General features: G+C 37.8%; 1 protein-coding gene across 2 annotated transcripts in view; it reads left to right on the top strand.

Annotated features, from left to right (window-relative positions):
• Positions 1–8,669, top strand: part of igdcc3 (immunoglobulin superfamily, DCC subclass, member 3) — an 88,083-nt gene extending 79,414 nt beyond the window's left edge. For both annotated transcript variants that reach the window (XM_055203580.2, XM_055203588.2), the window contains exons 10-14: positions 1,167–1,355; positions 1,753–1,857; positions 1,953–2,088; positions 4,315–4,525; positions 4,871–8,669. In XM_055203580.2, the coding sequence (XP_055059555.2) occupies positions 1,167–1,355; positions 1,753–1,857; positions 1,953–2,088; positions 4,315–4,525; positions 4,871–5,014 (785 nt within the window). In that variant the 3' untranslated portion in view covers positions 5,015–8,669. The remainder of the gene's footprint in view (positions 1–1,166; positions 1,356–1,752; positions 1,858–1,952; positions 2,089–4,314; positions 4,526–4,870) is intronic.
• The last annotated feature ends 11,511 nt before the right edge of the window (positions 8,670–20,180 follow it).

Raw genomic sequence — 20,180 nt, 5'->3', positions numbered from 1 at the left:
CATTCAAGGACTAAATGTGGGGATACATTTCAAGTGAGAGCAAGGTTACATCGAGTTATCTTTTAAGATACATTGTTACACTACATTGTTACGCTGCGTCTCTGCAGTGACTCTTTAGGGACACCTCCAGGGGTAAATGCGTCTGAATGTGTATATCAAATTCAACCATTGGTGAGGCTTAACGACAAAGACAGGGTGACGCGGAAGCCAGGAAGTATATCGCTATATGAAATATTGCCAAAAACACCGTTACAGGGACGCAGTAAGTATGGCAAAGGAGACGCAGCGTCTTGTTACCTTTTTAGGTAACAACAGTTACATACGTAACACAAGACGTTTTCATGTGTCAAACATAACTACGCAAAAAAGCATTTTGGTATGAATCAACATTAGCATACGCAAGATATAAGCATTTAAAGTGAACAGTTTAGCACATGTCCTTAAAAAGTCTAGAATTTTTATGATATTATCCTTCACTACACAGGGAATAATATGTAATTTTCCAGAAAACTCGTGGGAACCTTGCAGTAGGTCTTTATCAATCTGAAATCACTGTTAGTTTGAGTCGTTTATAACATGCATTTGAAAAACACTCATCAAACATAATCATTATACATATTCTTTATTATCATGAAAATACCTGAAACTGTGATATAAATATATCCTTAAGCCATTTCCTGGAGCTGTGTGTCATAGCTGCGTGTGTATGGTTCTTCGTCTGCAGCGCATATTGAGTTTATGCACGAGAGCGCCCCCTGGCTATTTGATGTAGTGGCATTTCACCGTAATTCATAGAGAAGCATAGCAAGCACCATCGGCCGATCGATCGGAGCATCCCTACCTCAGACCATAGATATATATGTAAATAGATGCTACATTCAGCAGTTTCAGACACCGTTACAGCAAAGTTCGGTTTCACATGCGTACGTGAAGCTGCACTTATCTTTAAGCACTGATGTTAACTGGTTACAGCACTCACCCTGCACCACATAGACATATAAACAACCAATAAAAACCTGATTTTCCCCACAGTGGGACTTTAAGGATAAAGCATTTCCCACAGAGGTGTTTTTGACACAGCGCAGTCTTTATTCAGGGTTGTTCATATCTTGCTGAGGGAATACATTACTGTATATCTGAGGTTCTTGTGTTTGCTATGTTTGCAGTTCCTGCCCCGCCAGCCTTGTTCACTAAGGTGATTAATTTAACGGTGATTCAGGCCACATGGGAGCCCTCCGCTAAGATGGGCCAGCAGGAAGGCTTCATCCTCTACTACCGTAGGGTCTCCGTACCTCTCTTTACCGGACCCCTCACCTTCCCACGAAACGTGACCCAGTACAACATCACTCAACTGGGTGAGTCTGACTGCAGAGGTTCGTGACAAGATTTAGGGCAAAGTGGATCACTGACAGTACTGTAATTGGCAATACAGATCTGTGAACTCTTTGTTAACAGTGCTCCGGGCAGGGAGACAAGTGAATGGTCTGATTTACATTCAAGCATTATATGTAGACAGAGCAGCTGACAGAACCTGAACTAGCTGATTTTCAGGGAATCTGCAGAATTGGTTTACACATTGTCATATTTGTTTAATAAAGCCGGTATAACTACACTCTTATTGGTATCTGTAGGCATATTCAGATTAGCCAAAGAACATAGGGGAAGTGCGAGGGCGTGATATAATATATAAATCACTTATCTCTGCTTTAGTCTATGTAGTTTCTAACACAGTTTCTGCCTTTTTTTTGACAGATCCATCTTTTATTTATGAAATTAAGATTCTTGCTTTTAACCAGCATGGAGAAGGAAATGCCACTCTGCGTTTTGTGTCTCTGAAGGAGTCAATGGAGAAATCAGGTGAGTGATCTGACAGGCTCGTATATTTTAATTCTGTGTATGCATGCATGACTTACAGTACAGTATATCACTGTATGTGTGATTTTCTTTCCCAGTGCAAAATACTCCTTGTGACTGTGTAAAGGATGAACAGAGTAAGAGCTCAACCACGGGCATCATCATTGGCATCCATATTGGAGTCACCTGCATCATCTTCTGTCTCCTTTTCCTCATGTTTAGCTACAGAGGCAGGTGAGGAATCAAGGGTGGTCTTGCCACAGGTGCAACACATGATACATTTTATTAGCATCAATTTATTATTCTTAATCTGTGTTTGACATTAAGACAGTCCTGTCACTAACATGGCATTAAAATATTAATCAGTCTATATCTATATCTATATCTATGTCTATATATGAAGCGTTTGGTTCCAAAACGCAATAAATCCATTTAGACTAATTTAGGTAAAAATGTGTTGTCTATAACAAGAAAGTGACAAGATGAAAACCACTATTTTCTGTTACAAACTTTCACATAGCATCTTTAGGTTATAATAACATTAAAAATTCTAATCCATTAGTTTATTTTTGAATATTTATTATAAAACTGATCCATGACCATTTTTTTTCAAAATGCTATAAATCTATTGAATCAATATATAAGTGCATTCATCTTTGCCATGTTATATTCATTTAGTTGACTAGTGGTATACACTGATTAAAAAAATAAACATTAATGGCATAAAAGGTATTGCGGAGGATTTTCTTTTTCCGGGTGGATCATCAAGACTATTGGTCCTCCTAGTTGTCAATCATGAGTGTAGCGCAATTGCATTGTTACAAAAAGTGGAGAAGGCGGTTCTTTTCTAAAATTTGAGAAAATCCTCCGCTACACCTTTAATAAAACACTTACTTTGTCATATTAAAGGGGGGGTTTAATGGTATTTCAAGCATTCTGACTTATTAACACAGTTATAGAGTTGTTTCCTCATGCTAAACGTAGGCAAAGTGTCAAAAATGCAGTTGGGCGTGTTTCAGAGTATTTCTGTGCCGAATGCACTTCGCCAGGGTTCGTACAAGTTTCGGCTAATTTTTTTCGATTACGGTTCTAACTGACGTTTCAGGGGTTTTCGATACGTATCACTTCTTTATATGGGCTTCCGCCGGAAAACCCCGCCCAGCCGTCAGTCAGCGGGAGACGCTAGAGCTTGCTAACAGCTTATCACGCCACTCAGCTTTGTTTAATTTCAAAACTCAACAATGGCACAACAAGAAGTGTGTTTTTGGATGTAAGGAGAAGACATCCAGCCTCATGGAAATAATGGATATAGTTTATTATCCGGATTAGCAGCGGAGTTTTGCGTGTGTGTTTGATGCGGTGGATTTTCAGAACCGGGTCATGACGAGTTACACGTGGTAAGTAAGACTTCTGTCTTATGTTGGAAATAGGCGCGTGTATATTATATAAATGACACGAACATGTAGTGAATCATAAGTAAAAAAAGTGTTGTATAGTGTTGCATGACTCGTACTCGCTCCTCCCGTGTTATAACTCCTCCTTCTTCATTTTTTCGTACGTTATCGGAAATATTCGGTAAAGCTAATCTTTTATAAATCTGATTAAACTAAAGACTCTTCGGAGATATAAAGGATGTCATACTACTCTATAGGTACTCCAGATTAATATCAGAAATGCAGAAACAGCGTGTGTTACGTGAGCTTTAAGAACACTGTTATTGCTGCTGTCATTCTTGGGACATCTTCACTGAACGTTTTTGACAGCGATCAGCTGTAAAATGTTTTGGTCCTGCTCGATTTTCGTTGATTTTGAGTAAAATTATGGAAAGTTTTTCATAAAATCCCATGGGGTCAATGTGTTAGCATGACAGAAGCTTGATGCTGTCGGGAGAACAAACAACAGCCATCATTTTCACTTCGCCCGAGTGCCTCTCACGTAAATTATTAGATTTTGATGGCTTACGTTTCTTCTCCACCACAGAAAACCACCACAGGTTTATCAATGCCATTAAAGTATTCTTTTGTTTTTGTTTGTTTGTTGATCACGAAGTACAAAGTGGATGAGGAAAACTAGGATTCTGTGTGTATTCAAAGTGCCGCTCTTATTGTTTGCAATGCGTTGAATGGTGCGCTGTAATTTGTTAAGCAGATTAATTGCATTCTGCAGTGAAGGAGGACTGGCGTTTATCATGTTTTGGGAAAAAAGGGAGAAAAGATAACAGAATAACATGACACTGTATCATATATATTCTGTGGTCCATCTCTCCACTAAACCCAAGCATTTGGCTTATACAGGCTTAGTGTATTAAACCTATTTGCTGTGGATGATAAGACTGCTAAACCCCATGAAGAGCATCTCCTTGAGCTTGTTAGTTCCTATTGCTGACATTCCAGAACCAATGTCCTGTGTGTGTTTGTTGAGCAAGGTTTCAGTCTAAACTAAATAATTCTGTCGTTGCAGGTTGGTGATGTGTAAAACTGTTCAGGCCACCCGACAGGTGGGCCGTAACCCTGCAGCGGGAGTTGTGCTTGAGTCCTCCTCTTCCTCACAAGGAGCCCTGGCCCTGAACGGAGGACCCCATACCGCTAAGAACTGTACAGACTCCAATGAGATGGAGAGGCTCTTCTCAGGATCGCCCCACTTCTCCCATCCACCTGACGCCACCCACACGGTAGCCCTGGGGGATATGCATACATTTGTAGACATGAGGATCACATATGGTTGTTATTTTCATAAAGAAAAGACCGGTATGACTGTGTGTGCTTGACTGTGTGGGTAGGGTATAGATGTATAAGTAAAACCAATATGTATTTTTATGATTTTTTCCCTCAAGTACCCCATGATAGCTGATATATTTTTAACACTGTTTTTAAATGCTGTGATTTGAAACACATTCCTCAAATATCTATTACATGGGTTTGCATTAATAAGTGTGTATCCTCTCACTCTGATCAGCTTAAATAAAAGCATGTAGATGTTTTTTGTGTTTTATCAAGTTTTTTGTGTTTATTTTCAGATTGAGAGCTCTCTGGTCTCTTGTTCATTCAATCATACTCCGATGTCCACACTTCCTCTGGATGACTTCAGTCTTATGGAGGAGTGTGAGGTGCAGTTCCCACAGCATCCAGTAGAGGGATGCCAACAGGATGAGGGCAGATGAAGAAATGTAGGCCATGACATCCTCCACTCAGACTCTTGTCCAACTCAGGTCAACTAAAGTAATCACCTTTCTTAGTTCTGTTTTTATCAGGCGAATATAATATTATTTGAAAGTTACGTTCCCTTTGCGGGAATCACTGGACTGTATAATGCTGGGGTACCTCTGGCCTCATGGTGGGTGAGGTTTTGTGACGGACATGTTTGTTAGGCAAACAAAATCTCTATTTCGGTTTGAGTTTTAACACATTCAACTATCAGCCTACCAATAGTTTCGCAAGCCCATCCATTGGAGACAGAGACCTTCTACCAGACTGTTCTCAGGATTTTTCTTTTCAGTGATATATATGTTTTTTAATTAAGTGTTAGCCTTCATGAAGACTTTAGAGTTGGCTATGTGAACCTTAGGATTTGAAACAAACAAAAAAACCCTACCTCAGCTGGAATGAATGTGTTGTAGGAAGTCTCTGAGATCTGCATCTTGTCGTCTGTTCTGTTTCTATTCACATCAAGCGTACAGTCGAAAAGAAAGGTGCTTCTCTACCTCAGATTTCAAGGACCGCCGTTCTCCTGCTCACTGAAGCAAAACAAGAAAAATAATCCAACGTATAGCACTTCCAAATGTTACCGTTAATGTTCTACCTCAAAATAACAATGTTGTTATTGTCATTGTGGTTCTTTTCTCATATTGAAACATAGCTTCTGTTTGTGAGATCCTGGCTTCACTATGTCGATGAATAGCTGTGTTTTGATATGTCAGTACCTCATGCCAATTGACAGATGACATTGTTGTATGAATTTTGCCTGTAAAGTGTTTTTATATTGTCCTAGTATTCGTGTAGGTTTGTATTTTGTTCCTGATCAGAGTATTTTTTATTTTCATCATAGTCGACTCGGTTAAATTGGAAAGACTTTTTAAGATAAACTGCACTGTTATTAATGACTTCAGGAGAAAAAGTTGTAAGAAGATTGATAACCGTACTGCAACGCTGGACAACGCTATACGAATATACTGTACTTTCATGATTAAAAGTGTGAGTGTATGCGCATATAAAACCTATTCTGTTGAGAATTAAGCACATATTGTGTTTCTGAGGGAGCTGATGTTAGTAAGCATTGACAAACATTGAAACCATCCGATACTCGCCCTATGCCACCGTCAATACACATAGTCACATATACCAAGAATGGAGATCAAATAAGCGTGGGTTCTTGCAAATGCAGAAGTTGTGAATGGTTCCTTAGCTCCAGCATTCTCAGAAACTAAACCGATTGTTGTGCAGACTCTGCTGCATGTTATGAATGAAATAAAATGGCCAAGAAACTTAAAAGACTCGCTATGGATGAGCTGGGCATTATAGGCTTCTTTGAGAAGTTAACATTCCTTTAGGAGCCAAAGTCAGACACTGAAGATACTTCTGTGTGGAGTTTCATCATCTTTTCAATATATATTCATCATCACAGGCCCCTCTTCCATATCTTTAGTGCCACATTGATCAGGGAGCACAAAGTGCGTCAGACATACAGTACTGTAATGTATGCACATAACCACACATACATCTGTTAGCAGAATACAAGTAGTGGGCGATGTCTGAGCTGGTCTTGTCATCTCTTTATCACTCACACACACACACAGTATATGTCCTGCTTTTGAATCACTTTTCAACTGCTGTTCACTGTGTGCTCAGCCATCCAATTCAGGACCAGCACTTTCATCTCGAAAGTACCAGCGAGATGTTCTGTCTCTTCTGATGTGTCGAAGGCGTATATATATTTTTTTAGTAACCTACCTCAACACGGCAGCCATGCTCTCAGGTCGCTCCTACTCTGATTGGGGAGATTGTATTTTTTGTATAGTACACACACACACATACATACACACCTAATGTACATACAGTACACACATCAGTGGAAAACATGTCATTGGGGCCCTTAAGCATCAGTAAACAAACATTCATTAGCTACTGTAATCATATGCTTTGCTTTTGTGATTCATTTTTGTTCTCATGCATCTTGTTTTTGTATGGGGTGGTTTCCCGGACAGGGTTTAGACTAATCCAGCACTAGGTCTTAGTTGTATTAAGACATTTAAGTAGATTTTACAAACAAACCTTACAAAAAACAATACTGGTGGGCATATTGAGACAAACTGTGGCACTGGTTTATGTTAAGATATTTCAGTACATTTCAGGTGTTTTTTAAAGGAAAACACCACCGTTTTTTAATGTTTTGCTGTGTTCTTGCCTCAACTTATACAAATTAGTGCATCCCTCTCTTTTTTCAATGCGTGCACTTAATCTTTGTACAGCGCGTCATGAATGTGTTAGCATTTAGCCTAGCCCCATTCATTCCTTAGGATCCAAACAGGGATGAATTTAGAAGCCACCAAACACTTCCATGTTTTCCCTATTTAAAGACTGTTACATGAGTAGTTACACAAATAAATATGGTGGCACAAAATAAAACTGCGATTTTTTTAGGCAGATAAAAAATGAGAACTATATTGTATGGCGGAAGAGCACTTAGTTTGCAACACTTTGACCTCGGCGGGCAGTAACATCATTACTCCTAACTAAAGCTGTAACGATTAAAAATCTGAAATCTGTCTGAAATCGATTCTGAATCGCAAGGCTGCGATTCTGTGTTTCATTCACAGCTTGTACTACGGCATTTGGTCAGTAGGAAGTCCTTATCAATCTTAAATCATTATGAGTCGGAGTCGTTTATAACGTGCATTTAAAAAAGCAACACTCGTTTAACTAAATCATTCAACATATTTTTATTATCATGAAAATACCTGAAACAATTTGAAGGATAGCGATATAAATATTCCTGTAGACATTTCCTGGAATAGCGTTTGTAATGCTATGTTTAGTGGCACAAAGGGAGTTTCTGCACGAGAGCGCCCCCTGGCTTTGGGATGTCCTGGGATTTCACCGTAATTCATTCAAATCCATTCATTGAGAAAACGCGCATTTGCACGTTTAAAGGAGCATTTCACCCATAGAAACATTAATCTTTATTGAAAGTGCGTCATATGAATTTGGTGCCTATTTGACCGAGAAAAGGGGTGTTTGTAGGCACACCCCCTCAGCAAAGATATTGGACTTCCTGCTTTCAATGATGCAAAATGATGATTTTACATCATTGAAAGAAGGAAGTGCAACACTGAAATCTGTATTTCTCCTGTCTCAGCGGAAACTGAGGAAATGTTGCACAACCATTCAAAAACATGACTGGAGTTCTAACTATACAAAGCTTAATGCAAATGGGTGAAGTGTCCCTTTAATCGTTATACAGCCCTACTCCTAACTAGAGGTCGGACGATTTATCGTCCGGTCCGATAATTTGGCTGATTTTTGGCATATTTTAACACAGCACTGGTAAAAAACTGATCAAAGAGCAAGAAATGATGACAGCAGAGTGTCAGGTAATATCTGTGTCTGAAAAATGCATGGTGTGGAGGAGTTTGTAATTAGAAAGACCAGTCATGATTTTTTTAAATACTTTGGCTTAAATAGTGAAATTTTTTCATTTAAAATATCTGCTAATTATGAGGACATTTTGTTTATTATGTACAAATAGAAAATCGGTCAAGAAAATCAGCATCATATAGAGACATAGCGCAGCGCGTCATAACCTGAAAACCACGCCCACCGGGGGGGAAAGCAATCCAACAGTCTCCATTGACTTTGTATTGCGAGAGGCTGCCTCCTTGTCATTTCTGGCTTATAACAAAAAACAAAATAATGCCTAAAAGCTGCTGTGTGACAATATGTACAGCTAACAAGCCAAAAAAACCAGAAATAAGTTTTTATAAGCTGTCGACCCGTAAAACCCAGCCTATAAGGAGAATAAAGTGGATTGCCGACTACGTTTCCCCCTAGTGGACGCAGTTTTACTAATAGTAGTACTATGAAAAGTTGGTTGTTTCCATTTCTGTCTCTTTAAACGCTCGTTTTTTAAAGTCGACAGCTTATAAAAACGTATTTGGTTTTTTTTTGGCTTGCTAGATGTACACCTTGTCAAACACCAGCTTTTAGGTATTATTCTGTTTTTAAGTTTAATCTGTAAATACGTTTTTATAAGCTGTCAACCCCAAAAAACGAGCGTTTAAAGACACAAAAATTGATACAGGCAACTTTTCATAGTACTTCTATTAGTAAAACTGTGGCCAATAGGGGGAAAAGTAGTTGGCGATCCACTTTATTCTCCTTAAAGACTGGGTTTTACGGCTCGACAGCTTATAAAAACTTATTTCTGGGTTCTTTGGCTTGTTAGCTGTACATATTGTCACACAGCAGTTTTTAGGCATTATTCAGTTGTGGGCCGGGGGTGGCGGGGGGGCGGCCTCTTGCAGTGCAAGGTCAGTGGAGACTTGCTTTCCCCCCGGTGGGCGTGGTTTTCAGGTTTGCATAACTGCGCTCTGTCTCTATATCGGCCATCGGCTGCCCTGATTTCTAAATATCGGAATTGGCATCGGCCAGAGAAAAAAACATATCGGTCGACCTCACTCCTAACTACTCTTCCTCTCGCTCAAGCTTTTGTCAATATTACTGCGCCAGAGTGCTCTTCCACCATGCAATATGGTTCTCATTTTTTATCAGCTTATTTTGTCCGCTTGTGCCGCCATCTTACTTTAAATAAGACGTTCACAACGTGCTTTACAAGGATTGTGTGCATGCATTGAATAGGGATAGGTATGTGTTGATTCGTCTGAGTTGAGGTAAGAACATAGTAAAATTTTGAAAATGGTGTTTTCCTTTAATTAAGACAGCTCAAATATGCATCAAGTCTGGGACTAGAATAAGCCCGGTCCAGGAAACCGCCCCTATGATTTATTTACTCGGTTTAATCAACCTTGGATTATCGGGATATATAGTCCTATAGGCTTGTCAATCATAAGGATGTAAACAATCCCTATCATGAGTTTGTGTGTGTGTCAGATGATGAGTCAGATTTGCATACTTTCAAATTTCCTCATGTCCAGAGGTCGAAATCTTTTGGACAGTTAGGTTAGATTATCAAAACGGTCATAATACTGGAACTACCGGATCTCGAGAGAATTGCACAGTATATTAGGTTGGAGAAATGACTCAAACGATGTGCTGTATATTTATTGTACCGACTGCGTTTAAGTGTTGTCAGAGAAGAGCGTAGATGCTTTTGTGTTGTCTTTATACAGATATATACCCAGTTCATTGGCTGTCTTTAATAAATGTTAATGGTAAAGGTTCTGAACAACAATACGCTGTGCTGTTGAACTGTGTCCCTATTTCTAAAAGTTTCTATGAAATACCTATTGTGTACAGTTTTGGTGCTCTTGCCTGTAATATGAATATTATCAGACAATTGGGTTCTGCTGTTGTGTAACGTAATACAAACAACTGTCGATGCCTCAATGCTGTCACATTTCCAAAAGTTGACGTACATGACATCTGCAGTTGAAGGCAGTTTTCAGCTGTTTTTTTTTTTTGTGGATTTGGCTTTTTTGTCATGTGATATTTGTTCAGGGTCTAAAGGGTCTTGTGTGCACTTCAGCAGAATTCAGTGCTGTGTTTGAAAACAGTTATGTGTTAGACTGCATTAGAAAGAGACTTTCAATTGTAATTGCCAAAATGTTTTAATATGTGTTTTAGGAAGCAGGGGTGGATTGATTGATTACTGTGTTTTGCCGCAAACAGACAACTGTGGATATCTGATAGTTGTGATATCAGATCTTTGCTATGGCTGCTCTGACTGATGCTCTACCAGCCGCCCTATTTCACTTGTCTCCCATTTGATTCCTCTATTTTTTTCCAAAGAAAAACGATTTGCTTTCATGAGATTTTCGTGTGTCTCTATTTTTTCTTTTTAAATTACCTGTTCAGCCCCTTTAAAGGGAGGTATTTAGCTTTTTTTAATTAAAAAATAATTTCAACATGTAGAATAACCCTTAAAACGTAAAAGGTTTTCGAAATGTATTTAGTTTTTAGTTTGGATCCCTCACACAAAAAAGAACCAAAATGTCTCCAAAGTCTCACACACATGCGCTGTCACATCTCTGCGAAGAAAGACATGTTTGTGTCAGCATTAGTCCAGCGCCCCAGATTTCCCTAGGGAGACTCGAGCTCGCGGATGAAGCATTAACATGTAGCAGCCTCGACTCCCAGCGGCACTATGGCAACACTGACCTATTCAAAGCAGCAGAAAGTTCAAACTTTGAATGTGTAAAGCAAACACAGTTTCGTGTGGGATAATATGCACCAGTTTCAGTCTGTTAAACCCCGTTTAGGCTAGGGATTACATTGGCATGACTAAGAAGAGTTTATCACTAGTTAACACACACAATGTCTTGATTTCACACTGGGTAATGCCGTCAACTTTGCTCATAAATGTTTGGCTGAGCTGTGACTGCATGAGGGGTCTAAAACTGACTGGATATTTTTGATGTTACCGTGTTGATGAATGCTGTCAAGAACATGTCTGAGGCATATTTTGTCTTTAAAGGAACACTTCACTTTTTTTGAAAATATGCTCATTGTCCAGCTCCCCATTGTCACATTTGATTTTTGCCTTTTTGGAGTCCATTCATCTGATCTCCGGGTCTGGCGCTAGCACTTTTAGCATAGCTTAGCATAATCCATTGAATCTGATTAGACCATTAGCATTGCGCTAAAAAAAAAACAAAGAGTTTCGATATTTTTCCTATTTAAAACTTGACTCTTCTGTAGTTACATCGTGTACTAAGAGTAACACAAAATTAAAAGTTGTGATTTTCCCACGCAGATATGGCTAGAAACTATACTCTCATTCTGGCGTGGTGATCAGGGACTTTGCTGCCGTTGCATGGCTGCGGGAGGCAAAATTATATTACGCAGCAGCCGAAAAAATTCCCCTTAGTATCTTTCAATAGCAAGGGACTATTTTCAGGCGCTGCGTGGTATCATTGCGCCTCCTGCGGCCATGTTGCGGCAGCGGGGTCATTGATTGTTGCGCCAGAGTGAGAGTATAGTTCCTACACATATCGGCCTAGAAAATCACTGCTTTTGGTTTTCCGTTGCTCTTGGTGCACGGTGTGGCTACGGAAGAGTCGGGTTTTGGATGGGAAAAGTATTGAAGCTCTTTGGTTATTTTTTGGCGTGATGCTGGTGGTCTAGTCAGGTTCGGTGGATTGTGCTAAGCTGTGCTGGGGGTGATACTGCCGGACCTGGAGATCGGCTGAGTGGGTTCCAAAACGGTGAGAATCAAATGTTTAACTCTAGTGGAGCTGGAAAATAGCATATTTAGAAAGAAGCTGAGTGTTCCTTTAAAGCAACATACTTTTTTTTATTTTAGGACCTTTTCTAATAAAAATCAGTGAAAATTTAATGAGATTACTGAAAGAATTGCAACAAATTCAGAAGTAAAGTGGTGTGATAATGAGAATTTGAAAGGAAAACATTTTTTAGGAAAAAATTGTACTGGTCCTAAAAGTCTGTGAAATGTGACCTTGACGTGTTTTCATGAGAAACCTTCATGTGAAAGTCTGGTGCAATTGTATGTCGACAGTTCCAATTGCTTTTATTAAAAAATATATATTTATTTATCTTAAGTTCTTTGGATCTGTGGCATGCTGTCAAATAGAGCAAACTTACTGTAAGAGGCAAGCAGGCTGAAGGTTGAAATGTGAAGGTCTTGTTTTTGTTTTAGCACTTAATTCAGAAACATTTCTAAACAGTGTGATTCCTTCATATTTCAAGTGTTTGCATGCATATATATATATATATATATATATATATATATATATATATATATATATATATATATATATATATATATATATATATATATATATATATATATATATATATATATATATATATATATATATATATATATATATATATATATATATATATATATATATATATATGCTGTATATATAAAGAGCTTAAATGCATCAAAGTGCGTCTGAGTTTTCTTGTAAATGAGCATTTTTCACTTTAATGAAAAGGTTAATAGTCAATTATTTAAATGCCTTATTTTCACAAATGTCACTTTAGTCATTTCATTGGTATTTAATAAATTTGACTGTCTTACACTACAAAACCAAAGCAAAAATCTAAAAAAAAATCTCTAGTCACTCGTCACAATCCTTTTTGAATAAAGGTAAAAAGCTAAAAAAAAATTGTCAATATCCTAATTTATTCGATAAACCACCTTTATATGGGAATAAAAGTCTTGCAACTTGACATACGCACTTCTGTGCATTTAGAGGACTTGAAAAATTGTCATGGCGTTTTAAAAATTCTGATTTCTGAATGGCCCGTGGCAGGATTAAGCGGATTTGAAGCCAACATATTTAATAAACATGTAATATGTGCCGAGAGCATTCGGTCAATATCATCTCATTTTTGTCGGAGGTGGCTTTGGGCATTGCATCTGAGCTCTTCATATATACTGCCCGCTCACCTGCTTGGCTTTTATAGTTAAGTCTAATATTGTGATTTGGGAATTTATTGTGTGTGTGGTAAAAGACAGCATGACAGAGACAATTCATAAAGCTGAAAAAGACTAGATTTTTTTTATTGTGATGTACGGAAGTACAAAACCCATTCCCAGACTTCCACAGGTTTCTTAGATTGGCAGTTGTTCGGTTCACGTTGATCAAAACCAATGAGCACTTCACAGGTTTAATTAAGGAAGCACAATGTGAAAGAGCCTTGACGTTTAATAACGGTTTATTCATTGAGGTTCTGTCGGTGTTGTCTGATTTGATTCCCCAACTGTATAAAAGGGTTTTCTTTTGTAATTATACTGTCACTTCTGTAAAACTGTGTTCATGACTGAAGCACTTATTGTTTCAGAAAGTATTGTTTAACAGGCATTTTCTTACTGTACAGTATGGTGCTATTTCTGTCACTGCTGCACACCACAAAATGCTGGTTTGTATATTTTACACCTCTTCTGCTAAACAGTGAATATGTCTTCAGTTTAAATGACATCTGTATTGTAAATTTGTACTTGTTTACGACTGACTCATTCACTGTCAAAATGTGTTTTGGTTCATGGGGGAAATGATGAGTAAATCTCTTACTGGAAACTGTATTTGTGTGTAGAGTAGCTATTTAATAACTGTGTATAGCTATTTAACCACTCTCAAAGAGGCATGTGAATACTGTATAACAATCCCAGTTTGCACACATTTTTCCAGTGTGCATTTCTACAGACAAACTTTAATTCTGAAGCACAGCAGGGGTACATGCGATGCCTGCATGGGGAAGCCTCAAGCCCTTGCTGTTATGCGTATATATGGTTCTTTAGTATATACACTCCTAAGAAGTGACGAGAGCACAAGTTTACAAGTGTGTTACCTCTTCACCTGATAAAAATCCCACAGCATTTGTCAAAGATCACTACAAGTGTCTCTAAATCTGATGTTTGTAACTCATCTGGCCACATACAGTCACTGTTGTGTATGTACATATGCATATATTTGTATGTGTACATGTATATTTATATAAAGAAAGAATAATAGACCGTTTTTAGTGGTTTGTATTGGTTCAATGTGAAACACTGAATAAAGCTTGATAACAAGGATGACAATAAACTAGTTCTAGTTTTTAAAAACATGGTTTTATTTCTTTGATTTTCTGTCTTTGTCCGCCTTTCCTCAAAAGTGTTTCGGTGAACCTGTATCCGTGTATGCAGTGTGTATAGTATTTTTGTTTGGATACAGTGTGTTTGCAAACGTGTGCCTGCGTGTTTGTCTGTGAGAATCTGGATTTCCTTCGTCAGCTTTCTGGAATGGCTGCTAATTGACTATGGCCGCAGTAACCGCAGCATCAGTATATTGCACATGGATTGATTACACTGCATGGGGAAATTCATGAATATTTTACCTGTAATGACAGAAACATTTATCAGACTACAGTTCCCTGAGATTGCAACTTTGTCTTGCTATTTTTCTGATCTCAAATTCAGTCTAAACACTTCAACAATATCTCTAATCCTGGTCAGTGACTTGACTTTGTAGTTAATTATACAATATTTCTAAATAAAATAATTGTGCATGTTTTTATAATTTTTGGTTTATTATTTTTAATTAAACAAATTAAAGTATCCATCTCCCTCTACCTAAAAGTAAAAATATAAATTTGGTGGAAAACATCTGATCACTAATCAGATTTATGGGTAGCACTTTATTTTACAGTACGTGCACTTACCTTGTACATATATGGTAAATAAGTTGTACTTACTGAAAAAGGTGTGGTACTTACTTTTCTACATGGTAATTAACTGGTATAATTACTGTACTTACCAGTGGTACATGCTTGGTAGTTATTATGTAACTGTAGATAAGTACTGGGTAAAAACAGATACTTATAGTGTAGGTATACTGTTAGTAACGAGAAACATTACTGTACTTACAAATAAATGTACAATATAAGTATTTACAGGCAAGTTAGGGTAAATGACAGGGATTTATAGTGTACATATATGAAAACTAATATCAAACACTTCTGTACTTACAAATTGTATATACACAATAAGTGTGTACTAGTGAATGTACCCAGTAGTTAATGCGTACAGTATGATAGTCAATGGTTGGGTTTGCCTGACAGTGACATGTATATGATGCTATATCTTAGGTGGTAAGTCCTATGTAAAAACTGTGTAAAAAGCTACACTTTATTTTACAGTCCTGTTTCCATGCAGTTACCATGGACGTACTAGTGAATGTACCCAGTAGTTAATGCGTATGATAGTCAATGGTTGGGTTTGCCTGACAGTGACATGTATATGATGCTATATCTTAGGTGGTAAGTCCTATGTAATAACTGTGTAAAAAGCAACACTTTATTTTACAGTCCTGTTTCCATGCAGTTACCATGTATGTACTAGTAAATGTACCCAGTAGTTAATGCATACGGTTATTTAATGCTTGGTTTAAAGGACAAAGATACAGAGTCTGAGTATCAAAATGGCACATCAGAAATGTTTGTTCTTAGTTATCATATACGTATGGTATAAGTATAACTTACACTTGCCTGCAGGTACCACACACTTATCGTGTATATACAAATTGTAAGTACAGTAGTGTTTGATATTAGTTATCATAAATGTACACTATAAATATCTGTCATTTACCCTAACTTGCCTGTAAATACTAAATACTTATATTGTACATTTATTTGTAAGTACAGTAATGTTTCTCGTTAGTTACAGTATACCTGCACTTTAAGTATATATCTGTTATTACCCAGTACTTATCTAGAGTTACATAATAACTACCAAGTATGTACCACTGGTAAGTACTGTAATGATACCAATTAATTATCATGTAGATACCTAAAAGTAAGTACCACACATTTGTCGGTAATTACAATTTATTTAACATATATGTACAAGGTAAGTACACATACTGTAAAATAAAGTGCGACCGAAAAATGTTTGGTACTTACTTTTGAGTAACCACGTGGTACACTGTTAGACATTTTCAATGATTTTTACAATAGCCTACTGGCAACTCCAGAAAAATAAAATACCGCCAAAAGACTGTTAGAATAAATAAAGTACAGCAATTTTCAAAAATACAGTAAATTACTGTATATGATGGTTGATGTCGCAGAAAATTCCCATAATGCAAAGCGAAAATACAGTTATTTACGGTATAAATAGTTTACAGGATTGCACTGGTTGAAATACAGTTAATAACTGTAAAAATTGCAGAAATGTCTAACAGGTTAATTAAACGATATCATTACTGTACCAGTGGTACATACGTGGTAGTTATTATGTAACTCCAGATAAGGACTGGGTAATACCCAGACTGATCTCACGGAAAGTCGTGTTATAGTCACAAAAATTTGATTAATTTATTTGTCTCCATTGCACGAAATTCTGCTTTTTTTCGTGCCTTGAGCACAAATGTCTTTTTCATGTGAGTCACCTGGATTTCTATAAACTTACTTTCTGTTACATTTTTAGACATCCTAACCCAAATCCCAACTCTAACCCCAATTCCAGGCGAGAATAGTTTTAAAAGTGGAAGAAAAACATGTGTAAACCAATACATAAAAGTATATCCTAACCCAAACCCCAAATGTAACCTCAAGCGACAATGACTTAAAAATAGTATTTAAAAAAAATGAGAAAACAATACATAAAATGACACGAAAAAGAAAGTCGTGCCACGGACACGAAAAACTATTTATAGAAATTTGTGCAACAAACGAAAAAGACATTCGTGCTGAAGGCACAAAAAAGCTGAATTTCATGCCATGGACACGAATAAATTAATCAAATTTTTCGTGACAATAACACGACTGGCCGTAAGATCATGTTGGTAATACCAGATACAGTGTAGGTATACTATAACTAACAAGAAACAATAATGTACTTACAAATGTAAAAGTAAATTTGTAAGTACTCTCTTCAAACTAAAAGTGTGCCAGAGCGTCATTATTCTTTAAGATCTCAGGTACTTTTTGCTGTGTGTTTTTTCACATAATGCTATATATTGACCCAGGATATTTATTTTACAGATACCTCTTTACTTATTATAGCTGTCAAAAAGTCTGCTTTTAACTCTTTAGACATATCGAATGGCTTGTCTTATTATTTTCAATAGCCACAGCCATTGCTATTGTTACTCATCAAGTTGTATTAGAAGGAGGTTCCTTCTAGTAAGCATTTAAGATATATTAAGTTACTCCAAAATAAGTCATAAAAATTTTTGACCTGTTTGTAGAATATTTATACATTTTAAACTTCTAAAGTCTACAAGTTTTGCCAAATCCATTTAATTTCTAATAAAACTGAATCTATTAATATAAGCTTTATTTCTTAATCAGATTTGAGAGGAAACAACAACAAAAAACAGAGAAATTGAGAGAGAGATACAGAAATGAAGATGTTTGTTGCACGTCCACAGTCCCACTCCTGTGCTGGATTCTTCATTGCGCTAGTGTGCTGTAAATCAGAGAAAACATGAAGCTGCGTACACAACTAAGATGTCTGTTCTCAAGACACTCATACCCCCAAAGTCATGCCGAGTGACCCAGACTGCCCATATAAACCACTGAAACCCAATGCTGGTCAGACCACCTTCACTGGGCCCCTCTGACCCTGTAATTCAGGGCTGAGCTATGTGTGAGGACCCCTGGAACGAAAGAGAGGGCGCAGCTGTCTTTTGGCTGCTCAAAGGAAACAGGCAAGAGGTAAGCAGGGGTCATAGTTCAGATGAACGTATTTTCATGCCCACGTCTCTCTGAAGTTTTTTTCACTTTTTTCTTTTTTATAGCTTCCAGATCTCCCAGCCGTAACACGGTTCCCAGGTGACCGACGAGGAGGGGGAGGAAAAACATCCTTCTTACATGTTGCCAGTAATCAAAACCAGCCATGTGGCTCCTGCTGCTCTGATAGGAAGAGCATTCAGTGTGCGTGACGGGGCGGCGGTGGTGCGTAATCCAGTGCTCTAATATGCCATTGTTTATCCAGTATTTTACAGAGAGCAATTCTGTCCTAAAAGACAGAGCTTTATGTGTACTATATGTGATATAGTCTACACCAGTGGCGGCCGGTGACTTCTTTTTTCGAGAGTGCTCTATGCAAAGTTCGTCACAACATGTATGTAGCCCGTCATGTGTGTGGTTCCTTTTTTCAAAATATGTGTTCTGCGCTTTGAGAGATCCTGTGTGCATCACGTGTCCTGTCAAAATAAGTGTCCGCTGCAGACGCGCCCAAAGGGTTTATGATAAAAGAGACGCTTGTGTTTGCCAGATACTCGCATAATGTGCAACAAGGAATTTTTACAGTGATTTGTATGTGCTTATATGCAGGGCTGTAAATGGGTGACCTATAGGGAGGCTGAGTCCAGGGAGTGAATTTCATGGTTGGGGGGCAGAGTTCCAGTTTAAAAAGTAGGATTTCTAAATCTTATATCCATAACCTCCACACGCATACATAAATATATAGCATGATTTGCTGCATCTTTAAAAATATTTAAAATGTGTACCCAACTAGAGTCCAACCTGTGAACCATGGCAACTTCGAACACTGATCATATGTGTTTGTGTGCGCCGTGTGCCATGTCAAATAAAAAGTGATCTAGTACTAAAAACATTAGCAGAATGAATGTTCTTTCAAAAGAGAATACAAGATACAAGAAATGCATCCAGTGAGTCGCTTTCAGATGCTCCATATAAAACTATTATATTTATTTGCTAGGAATAAATCCACTGACCTTTATTAAGGCTGTGTGAGAGCGTCTTACATGAGAAAAGATATGGAATGCCGATTCCACAGGGATCCATGTGTCCACACACACACACGTCTACATTCACTTACTATGTGATCAAATCCCAATACACAAATGCACCATAAACCTGTGCACTTTATACAGACACACAGAATCTGTTAGCCCCTCAGGACAAGAGAGAGAGAGATGATGGGGGAGGGCGAGAGCATCCTGGGCACCTGACGGCAGTCATCTGTGAAACCGGACAAAGCATGAAGAGAGAAAGAGAGAGCATTTTTGTAAGAGGATTTGGCTGTACTGGGGAGGGTACATATTTTGAATATGTCCTCGCAAATCTAAAACGACGTGATGAGTTGTTCATTCGTTAATCATTAAATCGTGTTTTGGTTTAAAGAGCACCTATTTCATTGCTAAAAAAAGTTATTTTACGTATTTGGTATAATACAATGTGTTCGCATGGTTTATGGTTAAAAAACAACCCACATTATTTTCCACATACCGTACATTTTTGTAGCTCCAGATTTTACTTTCTTCCTGAAATGCACGGATTTGAAAAACTCTGTGCCTGATTGGCCAGCTAATCTGTACGTTGTGATTGGTCTGAATACGTCTGACGTCAGCCGGAAATGTGACGCTCCTTACCATGTTTGAAAGATTCGGTTGCTAACAGGAGTTAACTTACAGGAGTCCGAAGCAAGAGGAATTATGATAATGTCGGTCATCACCAATCCCAGGAAGTAAACTGTTGTCTACAATCCGTGTGCTTGTTGTAGTCCATGCAAAGAGATTTACCTTGGAGATGATAACTAGCGTCATCATCTTTGGGGTTTTTACCTTTTGCATATCGTTAACGTACTAATAACACAACCAAAGGAAATGTAAAAACGTAAATCGGACAATAGGTGCTCTTTAAATCTTATTTAAATGTAATGATGTTCACTGGTAG

Source organism: Misgurnus anguillicaudatus, chromosome 21 (genome assembly GCF_027580225.2).
Source record: "Misgurnus anguillicaudatus chromosome 21, ASM2758022v2, whole genome shotgun sequence".
NCBI classification, from domain to species: domain Eukaryota; kingdom Metazoa; phylum Chordata; class Actinopteri; order Cypriniformes; family Cobitidae; genus Misgurnus; species Misgurnus anguillicaudatus.
The sequence above is the reverse complement of the archived record's forward strand: the minus strand, read 5'-3'. Positions and strand labels throughout refer to the sequence as shown.